General features: G+C 39.1%; 4 protein-coding genes across 5 annotated transcripts; 2 read left to right on the top strand and 2 right to left on the bottom strand.

The window, feature by feature from the left end:
* The first annotated feature begins 428 nt into the window (after nucleotides 1-428).
* vps26b (VPS26, retromer complex component B) lies at nucleotides 429-3,548 on the top strand. The gene is made up of 6 exons (XM_030776715.1): nucleotides 429-1,102; nucleotides 1,215-1,371; nucleotides 1,555-1,719; nucleotides 1,996-2,171; nucleotides 2,322-2,464; nucleotides 2,616-3,548. The coding sequence occupies exons 1-6, from the start codon at nucleotides 880-882 to the stop codon at nucleotides 2,742-2,744; spliced, it is 993 nt and encodes a 330-aa protein (XP_030632575.1). The 5' UTR covers nucleotides 429-879; the 3' UTR covers nucleotides 2,745-3,548.
* Nucleotides 3,549-4,561: 1,013 nt separating this feature from the next.
* thyn1 (thymocyte nuclear protein 1) lies at nucleotides 4,562-6,633 on the bottom strand. 2 transcript variants are annotated; one of them, XM_030777849.1, is made up of 8 exons: nucleotides 6,507-6,633; nucleotides 6,325-6,368; nucleotides 5,972-6,183; nucleotides 5,815-5,883; nucleotides 5,526-5,618; nucleotides 5,351-5,446; nucleotides 5,028-5,178; nucleotides 4,562-4,715 (listed from the first exon to the last, which is right to left on the bottom strand). In XM_030777849.1, exons 2-8 carry the CDS (start codon nucleotides 6,365-6,367, stop codon nucleotides 4,669-4,671), a joined length of 711 nt encoding a protein of 236 aa, XP_030633709.1. In that variant the 5' UTR covers nucleotide 6,368; nucleotides 6,507-6,633; the 3' UTR covers nucleotides 4,562-4,668. The 2 variants fall into 2 exon arrangements, with proteins under 2 accessions (XP_030633709.1, XP_030633708.1); XM_030777848.1 differs by having other exon boundaries at nucleotides 6,325-6,633.
* Nucleotides 6,634-6,831: 198 nt separating this feature from the next.
* acad8 (acyl-CoA dehydrogenase family, member 8) lies at nucleotides 6,832-11,832 on the top strand. The gene is made up of 11 exons (XM_030776965.1): nucleotides 6,832-6,952; nucleotides 7,740-7,840; nucleotides 7,964-8,133; nucleotides 8,353-8,462; nucleotides 8,962-9,038; nucleotides 9,130-9,267; nucleotides 9,713-9,848; nucleotides 10,133-10,230; nucleotides 10,345-10,497; nucleotides 10,696-10,798; nucleotides 10,974-11,832. Exons 1-11 carry the CDS (start codon nucleotides 6,832-6,834, stop codon nucleotides 11,027-11,029), a joined length of 1,263 nt encoding a protein of 420 aa, XP_030632825.1. The 3' UTR covers nucleotides 11,030-11,832.
* Nucleotides 11,833-12,145: 313 nt separating this feature from the next.
* On the bottom strand, nucleotides 12,146-15,096 carry LOC115815126 (V-set and immunoglobulin domain-containing protein 2-like). The gene is made up of 7 exons (XM_030778090.1): nucleotides 15,045-15,096; nucleotides 14,580-14,737; nucleotides 14,289-14,493; nucleotides 13,987-14,145; nucleotides 12,595-12,714; nucleotides 12,374-12,503; nucleotides 12,146-12,272 (listed from the first exon to the last, which is right to left on the bottom strand). Exons 1-7 carry the CDS (start codon nucleotides 15,094-15,096, stop codon nucleotides 12,146-12,148), a joined length of 951 nt encoding a protein of 316 aa, XP_030633950.1.
* Between the last annotated feature and the right edge of the window lie 744 nt (nucleotides 15,097-15,840).

The following is a 15,840-nucleotide window of genomic DNA, read 5'->3' on the forward strand; positions in this document are numbered from 1 at the left end:
TGTATTGTCAGTATTGTGCATTGTATCAAGTGATGTGAAAGAGTTCATCTTTTGTTTTAGACAATATAATGTTTAGATAACATCTTCCCCATTACTGAACTAGTGAATTGACTATCCATTTTACAACATACTGATGGTGATTTTACTCAGGAACACTTGAAAAGGAAAGTTGGCACTGGTGCTTAAGTTCAATGTTCAAGTTGTGGCAGTCAAGTATACTGTGTGTGTTTTTCTTTTTTCCACAATAAAACCGTTCTTGTACTAACAGACACCTGTCTCCTTTTATAACAGCGCATGAACCAAACAGATTTATAAGCCTGAGCGTTTGTAACATAAATTTGACTTTTAGATTGAAATTCCTGGAAACTTTTACATTGAAAGTTGGTTGAACGCTTACATTCCGGAAGTGGAAGAGGTCGGGGCAAGAAGGCAGCTAGTACAGTTGCTACTTTAAAGGGAGAGTTTACTCAAGAAGTTTTTTTAATCAAGTGTCCAGTTTCAGGTTTTAGGGTACGAAAAAGTCGTAAGGTTATACCGAAAGTAACTAACGGAACTCATCTCCTTTCGGCAACAGGTGGCGAAGTACTTATTCCAGTAAACTTCTGTATAAGTGCAGTGAGACAACGTTAGCTAGCGAAGAAAGATAACGTTAGTTGTAATTGATCCGTTTTAGCTGAATTTTTGCTGGTACAGAGTTTATTCTGCAGTAAGCTTGTTAGTTGCCGATAAATGTAGGTAGATCTGTTCCCCAAAACTGTCATATTGTCTCCTGCTGTGCATGCGCAGATTTATAAAGGTACCACTAAGCAGTGGACCTCAATCAAATTAGCAAGCTAGCTTCTAAGATTTGATCGAGCAAATTAGCCGCAAGTTTTAGTGATGAGTTTTTTCGGCTTTGGACAAAGTGCAGAAATCGACATTGTTCTTAATGATGCCGAGACACGGAAGAAAGCGGAGCACAAAACAGAAGATGGCAAAAAAGACAAATATTTCCTCTTTTATGATGGCGAAACTGTCAGCGGGAAAGTAAACGTCACATTGAAAAATCCGGGGAAAAGACTTGAACATTACGGGATTAAAATCGAATTCATCGGACAGATCGGTAGGCGCACCTAATCAATACGAGGAAATATTAGTAAAGATTCACTTGTTGAAAGAATTATTATAACGGTGTGTCACGAGGACAGCTTGTAAACATACATTCTTCTCCTCAGAGCTGTACTATGACAGGGGAAACCACCATGAATTTGTGTCCCTCGTGAAGGATCTTGCGCGACCTGGTGAGCTGTCACAGTCCCAGACATTCGACTTCGAATTCACGCATGTGGAGAAGCCTTATGAGTCTTACACAGGCCAGAATGTTAAACTAAGGTAATTAGGATACCGATAGGCTCTGAAACTCTTGAAAATATACAACGCCTAGAACGAATGTGCCTAAGTGATTTATATCTCTGCCTTGCCAACGTCAACAGCAGTTCATAACAGTCTGTTAATTTCGTGTGGCCTAAACAGTACGTTTTTTGTCCACTGATCCTTATATTTGTTCTTCTTCAGATACTTTCTCCGTGCCACAATCAGTCGACGGCTGAATGACATTAGCAAAGAAATGGATATTGTTGTGCACACACTTTGTACATACCCAGAGCTTAACTCCTCTATCAAGATGGAAGTGGGAATTGAAGACTGCCTCCATATTGAGTTTGAGTATAACAAATCCAAGTAAGATTTATTGCACTACCTTTTGCCATGACCTTTCCGTTCTTGAAAGAGTTGTTGTTTAAATGTGAAAATGCAGATATTTGCAAATACACTCTAAGCACAAATGTAAATCTGCTGCCCTAATGTATTTATAAAATGCTATTTGAAACAAGCAGCATAAATAATTATAGTTGTTATAAATAGCAAAATAAATAAACATTTGGTGGTATAAATTTCTGTCCAAAGAACAGCTGTTCCATCAGTAATAACAATAATCTTTTAAAATACCTTGTCTAGATACCACCTGAGGGATGTTATCGTAGGAAAAATTTACTTCCTGCTTGTGAGAATAAAAATTAAGCACATGGAAATTGACATCATAAAACGAGAAACAACCGGCACCGGACCCAGTGTGTACCACGAAAACGACACCATTGCCAAATATGAAATCATGGATGGGGCACCAGTGAGAGGTACAGTAGAGACATCATAATGTCATTAGTAAAATTGTATGGTTGAAACAGGGATACACAGTGGTGTGTTTTACATGTAGTTATCACTTTAAAATCCAGTTTTTATTTGAAGACATTTCATATTTTAACCATACCGGCACTGTATTTTAGGAGAGTCGATTCCCATTAGACTATTCCTAGCTGGCTATGAGCTGACTCCCACCATGAGGGACATCAATAAGAAGTTCTCAGTGCGTTACTACCTTAACCTAGTGCTGATCGATGAGGAGGAGCGACGCTACTTCAAACAACAGGTACAGAACTTTACAAGCAATCATCATGTGTACATGCAAATAAATTACAGGGTTTCCAAGATTTCATAAATGAAGAATGTAATTGTTGAAATGGTTGGGAAATTGTCAAAATTATCGAATGTGTTAATGCTGTTTTATCCATGTGCTACAGGAAATTATTCTTTGGAGGAAAGGGGACATTGTTAGGAGAAGCATGTCTCAGCAGGCCGCCATTGCTTCTCAGAGATTTGTGGGAAGTTCAGAAACTGCTGCTGTACAAGCCAAAGAGGAGAGTAAATAAGAGTTCTTTCTTTTTGTTTGTTTTTATTAAGACATGCCTACCAGCTCGAATGATTTTTTTCGTCACTGTCAGGATAGCCTTTTTATACCACAGCTGTGAAAGGGACAGGAAGGGATGGGGAGACATTTTATGCTAGGTGAGAAACGTTAAGAGCCAGAATGAGGAATGAGGATATTCATGACCTCATCAATATAAGTCAAATGTATATTAGTTATTCAGAGTTGGGTTTTTTTTTCTTTTATCCTTTAAGTGTGCGTGAGCTTCTCTAACTACAGTCTAAAGTATCCTTTTAATTTGTGTCTTCATGTCCGGCCAAAATAAGAGAAGCCTGAAAAAGCAAAGCTGTTGACCGTAAATGGGTGTTTGCTACGTCAGATGTAATCGTTCAGTTGGTGATTCCACACGATACGTATGAGTTTTATTTCAAACAGAATCACGTAGGACTGTACTGATCATTAGATCATGAATGCATTCCTGAGCTTTTTTTTTTAAAAAAAAACAACAAAAAAAAACGAGATCAGTTAAGCGAAAATATTTTTGCACTGATAAATATGATTTACCCTAGTGATAAATTTCTATTCTATGAATGTGAGTATATGAAGTTGGCACTGGATTGGGGGTGTAAGAAGTATGCTTTTTTTTATTATTATTCATGTATTTTTCTTCTTGTGGTTGGGTAATAGTGTTCTGCGCAGTATTACTCTTGAAATTCTGGCTTCTAAAGTGTAGTAAATGAAGGACTACACAGAAATGTACATACTATATACAAAAAGGGAATAAATCATAAAGCTACTATTTCAATAACGATGACTGTTGACTTAATTTTTTCGTATGTTCCTGCGTGCCCACAGATACCACTTACGCATGAAAACCATTCCGTGCCTTATCTGTATTTTTAGGTTCCGTCCATTTCTGTAATGGAAATTGATTAACCTTCATTTACTGTTTTAAGCCCATCTCATTAAGTAATCACAGATCTCTTAAAATTAGTCCCCTAATTTATTATAATTTCAAACTTTTGCAGATTACCAGTGTTTTTAGAGCATTGCTCAAGTAAAGTGATTATGAAGTTTGTTTATACTTGCAACACTTTAGTCCTATATGCACTTAACTGCTGCAGGAGACTGACCAGTCAAACCATAAATTAGAATGTTCCTACCTCTTTGGCCAACTTTTTAATCTATCTTTTCATGTAATTCTTGGCCCCAAATCATTGATCTTATTCTAGACATTTACTACAGGACATTTCCCGTTCTGTTCTCAAGCTAAACATGCAAATGGTAGGCCATTTTTTCCAGATTAACATTTCCTTTGCAATTTAGTTGAAGAAATGGGATTAACAGTTCACAAGAAGATTTTTAAATGTTTTGCTAAAACAGAAAATGGAGGACATCATGTGTCTTGAAGGAAATTTGATCCTTATAAGAAAGCTTTTAAGACTCCAGGTCAAACAAGGTGACAGGGCTGACTGTTCACAGTTCAGCTGCCTGTTGTTAGGCAACCATGTGGTCCGTCCCATAACGTTATGTTATGCAATTAGCCCCAAGCCATTCATGCCTTGCAAATGTGGGTAAATTTGCAAAAAGTAATCTCTGATAACAATAAAGGAAGATGCAGAAGACGAGAAAACAAGTGAAGGCGTAGAGTCCCTGCTTGGATCCCCAGTACTAACACTGAACATGGCACTAAAGCAACAGGACTGCTGTAGCTTTTCCTTATGGACCCATAATTTAATCTCAGTACAACTTGTAAACTATAAAACGTTTATTATAAACACAAAAACATCTAAGTGATTACAACATGTGCTTCAGACATCATAGTTTTTAGACTAAGAGAGAAAATATCACGACAAGATGGTCCTACAAGCAGAGGAGAGCTCTGATGCCATGTTTTGCCATATCCGGTGGTTTCCAGTGGAAGAACATTAAATTCTGCCTTTGCCCTCTAAACTCAGCACAAAGTTAAATTCCTCTGAAAGAAAGAAAGAAAAGCAATAATGTATTTCAAAAGTATCTCACTTTGCAAAAATATTCCAGATAACTGTATTCCCCTTAATATTTGCAAGCCTTGAAAATTGATCTGAGAGAATATTTTCTACAGTTTACTCACCTGTTAACAATCATCAATATTAACATAAAATATATCAGATTAACAATGTGACACTTGATATATATATATATACACACACACACACACACACACACACACACGTTTCATTGAGAACAGTACAATGGATAGGTTAAGATGTCTGTCTGGGTTTGTATTGTACAGAGCCTGACTAACCTTCAGTGAGAGGTTGCACTGAGAGCCTTGACCTGGTGAAAAGGGCCATGTTCTTCAATGGCCCACCTTTGGCTTTGTGCCGTAAGTGGTACTTCTTCAGCTCAGACAGAGGGATGTACCGCTTGGTCTTCCTCTCAAACTGAACATCTACCTAAGAAGACAAACAGACAGAGATTTTGAAGGAAATGTGACAAGAGTTATGGCTTTTTTTCAGGTCAACTACAAGGTAGCATATGTACATACTGTGGTAGGTGTAATTTTTTTAGGAGCCGAGGAAAAAAACAAAACTAAAAAACAATTGTTTAGCAGTAAAAAGTACTTACCATAATCCACTTAGGGTTTCCTGGCTTGCTAGAGGGATCATAATGAGGATCTTTCTTGTCAAACTGTGTATGGTCCACATACGCCTCCTTAACTATCTGGAAAAAGAATGACACAAATTACCCATTATTCACCATCATATGCTTCTTGTCTAGCATCACAATGAGAGATACTTACTTTCATAATGCCAGCTATTCCAGGTTCTTTGCAGTTACTGTGGTAGAAGAATGCTTGCTGCTCCACCTTCATGTCTCTCATGAAGTTACGGGCCTGGGTGAACACACAGATGTTTTGGACTAAGGTTGTGCAAGTATTTTACAGTAAGTGATAGAAAGAACCAGTGGGATGTATCGTAAATGCAACATTTCGTTTGGCTGGCTCTAACAGTAGCACACAGTGCACATCAGTGTGAAATTATGCCTCCAGTCTGGTGTCCACTAGCTTTACCAAATTTCCTTTTTTTTACCTGATAATTTCTTACTCCATCCCAGCATCCTGTTTGATTAGGAAGAGCCTTTAGATCTTCAATCCCAAACTACAGAATGAAAAACACACTAATCTCAGATTTAACATTCAGGCACAGTGTCTAGGCCTGGTTAAGATAATTGCTTCAAGGGAAATACCTTAACGTCTACTCCATTCTGGATTCGACTCTCAGGCTCTGATTTCATTAACCAGTGGCAATACACAGTTTTTCCTGATGCATCTTTTTCAGATGTGCCTTTCTGCTTTGCAGATGTCTCTGTTGCTGGTTTCTTGCGTTTACCCTTCACGTCATTATCAAAATCCTCAGCTGACTCATTACCTGACAAATTATCCTGTCCTGCTGATGTGCCTATGAAATTACAACAGAACGAATAAAGAATACATCCTTAAGAAAGTCAACAACAAACATACTCTCCAACTTTCAACACCAGGATGTATGGGCCTCAGCGGCAATATGAAGCGGGTAAGTTTCTGGGCGCCAACCACTTACTTAGTTCGTTGCGACTCCCGCCAGTTCTCTTCTTGGGTGGCATGCTTTCGTGTTTATTATTTGAACGAAGACACAAGACTGAGTTGACTTGATTTTTGTTATACTATTTACAAGAAGTTTAAATGCAACAAATTCGTTTTCAAATACTGACAAGCATCCCACAACAAAATTAATCTGTGCACCTTGAGAGAGGAAGCCGCTGCTCTTGCTCGTGGGTTTGTTCTGTCGGTTGAGGAATGCGTGACTGCGCCCCTTTTCATACTTCCTTGAAATACAGACGTATTAGTATTGAGCTGCATAACAACAAAGTGACCCTGTATTGTCACTCTAACGTAAAACACCAGTTAGATCTCCATAGTATTTGAACAACTGCTGTTCATCAGCCACAGATACAATTGTTTTCTTGCGCGAATACCGCATTCGTGATTCTCCTGAAGTCACAAAAGTCAGCGCGTATTGAACTACAATACCCATAAGCGGTGTGACATAACACCATACTAGAGCAACATGGCAGCAGTGGGGACGTTGTCAAGAGTTGCCCGATGGGGTGCATGTAATGTTATTGGCAGAAGTCGTCGTTTAATATTTAACAGAATACAGAAACGCGGGATAGCAGCTTCAATAGATCGTAAGTTTCATTCGTAAAAAAAAAACATCTGAAAACAGGTTACAGGACATTGCACTGCCACTTCTGCCTACACTACAGCTGTAAACCACCACTGTTGGTTCCGAATTGTTAACTACGTGTGCCTACTCTAGATTAATGTTTATATTTTTGAGTTGTTATTAATTTCCCTAGGCAGTTAGCTTGCTTGAACCAGTAGTGTCTTATGTCATCAAATGTTGCGCATAAGACTCGGTCACCCTTGCCAACTGCATGAACACAGCGGTAATGGAATGTTAATGTAAGGTAATGTAACCTTAACCTGGATAGATTTGTCACAAAGGATAACCTTCTCATATTGTAACAGTTAGTTACAAAAGGAGATCCGTTGTCATCTAGGAGGCATTGATCCATAGAACTGCATGAGAGATTTAAAATTGCAGCGTTAACTTTGTACTGGTATGTTAGCTTTGATCCACTGAGTTACTTTTCCTTATGAAAACAAGGACCTGCAATATGCAATTAAATCGTCCTTTTACTCCTCGGTTTGAGAGCAGAATATGTGCGGTCAATCCAGGACAGTTCTAGGTTCATGTTCATCTCTGCTATTGGTCAGCCGCTGTTCGGCTTCACCAGTCAAATAAAGGGGTGTGTGCTTGACGCCGAAGATTTCCAAAGTTTCACTTGTGCTAGTAATTTGCTGGTCTCACTCAATTGTCTCAATGCAGTGGAAGTTGAAGTCCGCTAATTATATCATGTAAATCTACCAGAAAAGATCATTTCCATATTCTGCATTTTTTTACGTCCACAGCGTCAATTGGGCTCACAGATGAACAGAAGGAATTCCAGAAAGTTGCCTTTGACTTTGCCGCTAATGAAATGGCACCACACATGGCTGAATGGGACCAAAAGGTAAATTGATTCATAATCGTGTGTAGTCTAACAACTCAATAGACACCTCATTAATTTCTGGGTTATATATCTCATATAGAAAATCAGGACATCTAAGCAGCTTTATATCTCATTTTCACTCAGGAAATGTTTCCGGTGGAGACCATGAGGAAGGCGGCGCAGCTCGGCTTTGGTGGGATTTATGTACAACCTGATGTGGGAGGCTCGGGGCTCTCTCGCCTAGACACATCTGTCATTTTTGAAGCCTTATCCACTGGCTGTGTCAGCACCACAGCATACATCAGCATTCATAAGTGAGCCCTCTTTTACCCGAAGACATTTCTCAAGTGTTTAGTTTGAGAACGCTCTCCAATATTTAATATGAACGTCTGCGTGAAGCGCTTTGCATGGGTTACATACATCGGAAATGACAGTGAAGCACTGAACTTTAGAAACGGTACAATAAAAAGACTATGGCATGCCATTTTTGTGATAAAGTGTCTTCATCCGAGTGAATGTTTGTGCTGTTGCAGCATGTGTGCCTGGATGATTGATACCTTTGGTAATGCTGAGCAAAGGGAGAAGTATTGTCCTGACCTCTGTACAATGGAGAAATTTGCCTCCTACTGTCTCACTGAGCCTGGTAAGAGAGACTAGTAAATATCTCAGAATTGACACTGTCTTGTCTAAAAATAGCTCCACATTTAAATCACATACATTCTCTAAAGAGGCTTATCTAAATACATGGCATTCGACATGTCCTATATATGTGTAGGATTTGCTGCTGATTTATGCATATATATAAAAAAGTGGTTGTATATTTAGCCATCAAGTGTTATAAGCATCAGCCTCATGCACTGAGTGGATGCAGTCATAATCTCTGCTGTCAGTTGGTTACAGGGCTTTTATGTGTGTAGATATGTGTATGGCATCTTATGTGCTTTAGTAATGCTTTTCCTGCACTTCCCATCAAAGCACTGACAGGAGACTCAAGAGTTTTCCTGCCCCTATAGCAATGTTAAGCTTTTATTAGTGCCTGTGACACTCTGCCTCTCAGCTTGATGACTATGCTGAGTTGCTACTATGTCATCGTGGTTAATGTTTTCAGTAACTGACTCATTTTCATGACTCCTTATTTCTAGGTAGTGGGAGTGATGCAGCGTCTTTACTGACCACAGCAAAGCGAGAAGGAGACCATTATATCCTAAATGGCTCTAAGGTACAGCTTTATGTGTTACACACAGCATTGCTGTATTTTTACTGTAATTTAACAACCGATAGGGTATTTAACTGTATTTTATTGTCCTTAGGCTTTCATCAGTGGAGGGGGAGACACGGATGTGTACATTGTGATGTGTCGAACGGGTGGCAAAGGCCCTAAGGGCATCTCCTGTCTCGTGTTGGAAAAAGGAACCCCAGGACTCAGTTTTGGCAAAAAGGAGAAGAAGGTATGGGGAAAAAATATGATTAAACAGGAAGGAAAAAGGTTACCACCTTTTAACTGAAACACTCTGCCTTCTTCTGGCCTAACCAAAGTTCCATATTTTTTTCTTCATTAACTGACTTGAACAGATTTTGTCCTTTCGTATATATATTTTTGGACGTGTAAATTCTGAGAAATTCTTTTTCTCCCACTAAGTCATGTTTTAATATGCTTATTGTGTTCTGTAGATGTAAATAATAAACTGAAATAATGAAAATAATAATGAATGATGACATAATGAAAAGACTTATTGAAGTTGTCTGCTTGATGATTTTGCTTATCAGTTTCTTTGCATTTTTCCTGCAAAATGTTCAAAGACAGAATACTGTCCAGCAGGAGGCAGTAACGTGTTACTTTGAATTTTTGCACAGAAAATATAGGCACTTCAACAGCTTATTTGATTTGACCAGGTTGGGTGGAATTCACAGCCAACTAGAGCTGTAATATTTGAGGACTGTGCTGTTCCAGTGGCCAATCGGCTCGGGGAGGAGGGGCAAGGCTTCAATATTGCCATGAAAGGTCTCAATGGGGGCCGGATTAATATTGGTGAGTTAACAGTACAAAATAAAATAAAAAATAAATAAATAAATAAACTGCCGGAGTTCCCGTTTAACCCCGTGCAGTGAACTGCCCATCATTACATCAGTTGTCATTTTGCAGTCAGGATCTCAGTGACTGTCAGTCTAAAATATAATCCAGTACTATAGACCCACATTAACTGGACTTATGAATCACACAGTGAACACACCCGTCCGAATGTTAGTTAAGTAGAGGAGGTGCTGACAATTAAAGTTCTTTAGTTTCAAAGTTTACTTTCACTGTACCCACAGCCTCCTGCTCGCTGGGGGCGGCTCACGCTTGTGTCCAGCTCGCTCGAGATCACCTGTGCGTACGCAAACAGTTTGGAGAAACTCTGGCGAACAACCAGGTAACACTACGGTTCTTTTCACACCGTTGAATCTCGGGTCTCGTATTGCTAATCTTATCTTCGAGTGCATACCCCGCAGTTCTCATTCTCCGTCCTGGGTGTGGTCTCATTCAGTTTCTGCAGTTTAAGCTGGCAGAGATGGCCACTAAGCTGGTAGCGTCTCGGCTGCTGGTGAGAGAGGCCGCGCGGGCTCTGCAGGAGAACAGGCCGGACGCGGTATCATTGTGCTCCATGGCCAAGCTCTTTGTCACTGATGAGTGTTTTACAGTGAGTATTATACATCACATTCGTCTTTTACAGCAAGTGCGCTTTATTATTTTTTTGTTTGTTTTTCCATGTGTACTTTTCAGTCTACATCACCAAGAGATATAAACTACATCTATTGCGTGCTAATATTAGTTTTTAGGTTTTTTTTGGCTTCATTATTGACTTCATATTATTATAGTAGTTTTATTCACCCCTCAGGTATGCAACCAGGCCCTGCAGATGCATGGAGGTTATGGCTACCTGAAAGACTATGCAGTGCAGCAGTTTGTGCGGGACATTAGAGTGCATCAGATACTAGAAGGTAAAATCCTAATCTGGCTGAAATGATCAGCAGCAGTGCTAGAATCATTATCACTAATGTTAGAATGATCAAAACTAGTGTTAAGATTTTTACAGTACGAGTCTTAAGAAGTTAGTTTTAAGAACACTAAACAGGAATGATGCAGTTCATGTGACGTTACGTTTTCTTCTTTTAGGTACAAACGAAGTGATGCGAATGATCATTGCCAGGAGTTTATTAACAGAGTCATGATGCTGATCTCGTGTCTGTCAGGGGACATCTCGGACTGTCTCGTCACTGTGGTGCTGGGATCTAGGACCTGTAGGATTGACCTCTAGTTTCTATTAATCAAAGTTTTGAATTTCTTGAAAATCAGTCTTTGGGCTGAAAGCTGTGGGAATTTTTGCTGTTTTTTTTTTTTTTGAAAACAACATATTTTGTCAGATCTTGTCACTACATTATCATGTCCCCTGAAACAGTAAAAGTAGAGTTACTGCAAAAGTATTCATTTTTGTTCTTTTTTTTCTCATTAGATTTCTGAGTTAATTACAGTCCAGTGTAGCTATTTGTGGGTGAGGTGGCATTGCTGTCACTGTGTTACATGGCACTTGTAGACATGTCTGTGTTTTCAATGCCATATATGTCCTTCATACTCACTGTAAAACACTGTCTTTCATTATGTGTTTGTTGAATTGAGTTAATACAGAAAATCTTCAACATTGTTTCAATAGGGTTTCATACATGACCTTCACACCACAGGTTTTCTCTGCTGTCTTTCATTACAGGGCACAGAGACTGTGTCTAATCCACCATAATGAGTCAACAAAGCAGCACCCTTTACATGTTTCTCCCTCAAAAAAATCACATGATTTACAGATTGTTTTGTTTTTATCTGTTAAAACCAATAAAAAAAAAAGTAACATGTCATTCACCTATTTTAATTTGGCATTTCTAATGCAGGGTTTGATTTGATTCAGTCACTGTTGTTAAGCTGACCTTAAATGTCTGTTGTGACCCTGAGATAAAACCTTTGGCGCTCTCATTGTGCACCTACAATAAAACAAACACATTGATGATGTAATGCTGTCCTCTCTGCAACTTCAAGGTTATAGTTATTGTTGTATCTGAGGATCAGTGTGTAATGAAGGGCTGAGAACACGAGCTTCTGTTTAGTGACAATACATTTCCGGGAGCTGTTTATTGATATAAGGAGAGACAGTTTCCCAGGGAAAACTTTACATTTGCTCAACAATATTATAGATGAATATGTGTAAATCACCACTATTTACAAGTGACGTAAAAAAAACCCATATATATATGCAAGTATAAGGACAACAGAGTGAGGACAGTTAAGGTGTGGAATTAATCCTACACTAGTGGACTGAACTTGGAGACCTTCAGGTCATGATCCTCTTCATTATCTGAGGAGGTGGAGATCAGTTTGTCGTTAGACACTACTGCTGGCTGCTCCAGTGTTGAATTCATATCAATGTCACTATGAGGAAAGACAATAATTTATAAACAGAAACAAATTCCTTAAGATCTAGAATTTATCCCTTTTTTTTTTTTTTTTGTTATCGAGGTTCGCGCACATACTTTTGCTCTTGCCTGCGTTTGGCCGACCTCTTCCTGTACCACAGGAAATAGGCCGCAGCCGCCCCAATCAGAAGGAGCAGGAAGAAGATGCCAATCACCACTCCGCCAACCACAGCTGCAGTGCTAGGAACTGAGAGGTAGTCATATGTTACATGCTTCAGGGACTGCAATGATTACACCATTTACTCAGAATGGAACAGTATATTTCATTGTGGACTTACAGGACACCCTGAGGACTACAGAACATTCAGCCTGTCCCAACTCATTGGAAGCTCTGCAGGTGTAGGTGCCAGAGAAGGCAGTAGACAGATTACGCAGGATCAGAGAGCCAGCGCTCTGGTCTGGAACATAAAAGTGGAGGCTTAGCTTCCAGTAGAGACTAAAGCATTAGAATAGTAGACTTATAATATTTAATCGGCAGAGGTCAACTGAATACAGCTATTCAGCGACCGGATCCAGGCACAAATAAAAGTAATAATCAAATTGGCCAAAAAAAAAAACAGGGTGCTGACTGGCCTTAAAGTCTTAGAAAATACTTGATTTTCAGAAAAGTAAGTCTGCAAAAGTTCATGAAAATAGCACTCGGTCATTGAAGGTCCTTGTTTTTCTTTACTTTTGATTGATTGTGAGTAATAAACTAGCAGCTCACTATCACTAGTTGTTGCTAATAGGTAGTCGCCTCATACCTACAAACAAACATAAACATTGTCTGTTTAAGTCAAGCATATGCTAACATTTTTAAATCAATAGTTCAAAGACACCCACTGCACAGCTTTAGCAACCTGAGTATCAAAATATTTTTTCCATGTCATAAAATCATAAAAACACATTTTACTTTCTCTGAAAATGAGTTTTATCAGATAATATGCTGACATAGTATGACACAAGCTTGAAATCAATCGCACAGTTTAACTGTATCTTTGTTTCTCTAATCTTGCCCATGCTGCTAATCCATGGCAATGTTACATGCATACTTAAACACATTTACAATTTACATGAGAGCATTTGATGCTCGCCAGATGGTAGAAGCACGAGAAAGATCAGACAGCCAATATTAATACAGAGTAGAGTACTTTATGTAATTTATTCTGTAACTATAGTACGTTATAAAATAGTTAACTCTACTGTAAATACATTTTATTATTAGCTGTTATTAGCTGCAGGATAGTATTATTTTAAATTGTTGTAGTTAAGTTAAATGTTCCATTCAGTATGAATAAAAATTTGTTAACTTAGCATTTGTCATGTGTTATCTTACATTTCACGCATGGTTTCATGGCTTTTTTAGCGGGGCTTAGAACTTAGCAGATGAGAACCTGAGAGACCTTGGAACATGCCTGACTTGGTTCGCCTGAATAGAGTGGGAACCTTGGAGAAAGCAGTGGTAATGTGGAGTTGGCAAACAAGCACAGTTGTTTGCCAAGCAGAGCTGAGCCCAGAGGCTCATGATAAGAGCTGAAATCGTATGGCTGGGCACTGTTTGTTCACCTGGGAAAGCTTTAAGACATTTATCTAAATGGCAAATATCTTTCCCTTCTCAAGATGAGATAACCTAGAAAATATAATATAGTGTTTAAATTGAATTCTGTAAATTTGGGCAAGGTCTTACACACCTAGCACCATCTGCTCTGGTGGCAATGGGGCAGCAGTCTTCTCTCTGTTCCAGTAGTAAATGGGTTTGGGAAGTCCCTGGGAGCTTAGGCAGGTAAGAGTAACATCATTTCCCACAAAGGCACTTCCGCTACGCTGACAGACCGGCACAGATGGTGGCACTAAAGTTAGAGAGATTAACATGAGAAAACTCCCCCTAACAATGGACTTAAAAGTTATATCCTATTGTAATGTGGTGTAACACAGAACATTAGCGTGAATTATTCTAAGTATACACTTTATGATAGGTTCCTGGTATTCTTACTCAGCACAGTGAAGTTAATCAATCCCTGTCCACTGCGGGACCAGTCACTGGGATTGGTGATATCACATATATAGAGTCCAGCATCAGAGGGTTGGACGTTGTAGATCCGCACAGATGCAGTGCCAGACGCTGGTGGCTCCTGTACTAACGTCATCCTTCCACCCCAGGTGTTAACCCAGTACAGCTTTCCATTGTAGTACACAATCTAGGGCAGATAAAGCGCAATGAGTCATTGAGGGAATGGCTACTAATGACAAGCCAAATTGGAAGCCCTTTTCTGCTTGCGCTCACCCTCTTTGCTTGTAGTGCCGGGGTTCCAGGGGGAGCGTAACTCCATTCCAGAGTGAAGCCCTCAGAGGCTTGTGTGCTGTAGGTACAGGGGAGGACAACAGACTCTCCAACCCGGGCAAATACAGGACTCTTTACCTCCACTGCCTGCCATGAACAAACTGTATTTGACCAAGGGCAGAGAGGAGAAGCAGCCTGACTGCGGTTAATTTGCAATAACAAAGCATTATTTCTACTTCAAACTGTGGCTAACTAGGAAAAGGTTTGTAAAACAAACACAAATACAGTATTTGTTGAACTGTGACGAATAAATAGAAATAAACAATTTAAAACATGCTACGCAGCATGGTAAAGCGCCACCTTTTCAAAAGAAAGAACTTACTTCGTTCATCATGAAGGTCATCATAAACAAACAGCATGTAAACATCACCATGGTGATTTCATATGAGAAAATAAATCACTACTCACCAAAATGGCAGATTACAATCCATAGGATGAAGGAAAACTGACTGTATGCCATTGCGGTTTCATTTCACTCAGTCTGTTTGCTTCTTTTAACCGAGCAAGATGACTCAAGCTTCATGACTGGGTGGTTCAGAGAAAAACAACAGCGACGAGATTATGCTGGGCCATAGAGAGAAGCAGGTGTGGCCAAACATAAGGACCTTAAATTCAGCTTTGATCATCAACAAAATCAGTAAACACTAGCTGTGTTTTTTTTTTCTTAGTGTATGAAACTTCTTTTGATATGGAGATAGAATACATTAAAATGATTTCTAACAAGAAAATCTGTTCATGCGGCACTAAAAGTAGAGGTTCTATAGGTGCTACTTAAACACCTTCAAGCCCATTTTGAGTAACATGTGGTAATGAATTTGTGTTGTGTTGGCAAGCAACTCTTTAACAACTACTGACAAGCACTTTAACAGGACTTGAACAATATTGTATTTATTGGACAGTCAGAACAGTTTTGGATTGTACTGAAATAAACACCACAGACGTAAACACTCTTATCCTATAAGAAACTGAAATGCTCTCTGAACTCACTACATGCCTCTTTGCTTTGAATTGTGGACAGTTGAGGTGTTATGCTCTTAATGCAACATAACGCCAGCTCTAAAGTTCAAAAATCTAGAATTCTCTGGTAAAACCAAATAAAATCTTTCTGCTGCTAGAGTTACAGATGAAAGACAATTTGTAAACTCTTTAATGTTAGTCTTTAGCATTTGTTGTCATGGTAACTACAACTCTTGTCAATTCAAAC

The sequence above is a fragment of the Chanos chanos genome, chromosome 6 (assembly GCF_902362185.1).
Source record: "Chanos chanos chromosome 6, fChaCha1.1, whole genome shotgun sequence".
Taxonomy (NCBI): domain Eukaryota; kingdom Metazoa; phylum Chordata; class Actinopteri; order Gonorynchiformes; family Chanidae; genus Chanos; species Chanos chanos.

Excerpts from the sequence above, each read along its gene's own strand:
- acad8 (XM_030776965.1), top strand. The coding sequence starts at position 6,832 with ATGGCAGCAGTGGGGACGTTGTCAAGAGTTGCCCGATGGGGTGCATGT. Across the intron at positions 6,953-7,739 it reads GATAGCAGCTTCAATAGATC|CGTCAATTGGGCTCACAGAT; the intron begins GTAAGTTTCATT and ends TTACGTCCACAG. Across the intron at positions 9,268-9,712 it reads TTGGCAAAAAGGAGAAGAAG|GTTGGGTGGAATTCACAGCC; the intron begins GTATGGGGAAAA and ends TGATTTGACCAG.
- thyn1 (XM_030777849.1), bottom strand. The coding sequence starts at position 6,367 with ATGCCACCCAAGAAGAGAACTGGCGGGAGTCGCAACGAACTAA. Across the intron at positions 6,184-6,324 it reads CGGGAGTCGCAACGAACTAA|GCACATCAGCAGGACAGGAT; the intron begins GTAAGTGGTTGG and ends GTAATTTCATAG. Across the intron at positions 5,447-5,525 it reads GAATAGCTGGCATTATGAAA|ATAGTTAAGGAGGCGTATGT; the intron begins GTAAGTATCTCT and ends TTCTTTTTCCAG.
- LOC115815126 (XM_030778090.1), bottom strand. The coding sequence starts at position 15,096 with ATGGCATACAGTCAGTTTTCCTTCATCCTATGGATTGTAATCTGCCAT. Across the intron at positions 12,504-12,594 it reads TGTAGTCCTCAGGGTGTCCT|TTCCTAGCACTGCAGCTGTG; the intron begins GTAAGTCCACAA and ends ACTACCTCTCAG. Across the intron at positions 12,273-12,373 it reads AAACGCAGGCAAGAGCAAAA|TGACATTGATATGAATTCAA; the intron begins GTATGTGCGCGA and ends CTTTCCTCATAG.
- vps26b (XM_030776715.1), top strand. The coding sequence starts at position 880 with ATGAGTTTTTTCGGCTTTGGACAAAGTGCAGAAATCGACATTGTTCTT. Across the intron at positions 2,172-2,321 it reads GGATGGGGCACCAGTGAGAG|GAGAGTCGATTCCCATTAGA; the intron begins GTACAGTAGAGA and ends ACTGTATTTTAG. Across the intron at positions 2,465-2,615 it reads GACGCTACTTCAAACAACAG|GAAATTATTCTTTGGAGGAA; the intron begins GTACAGAACTTT and ends CATGTGCTACAG.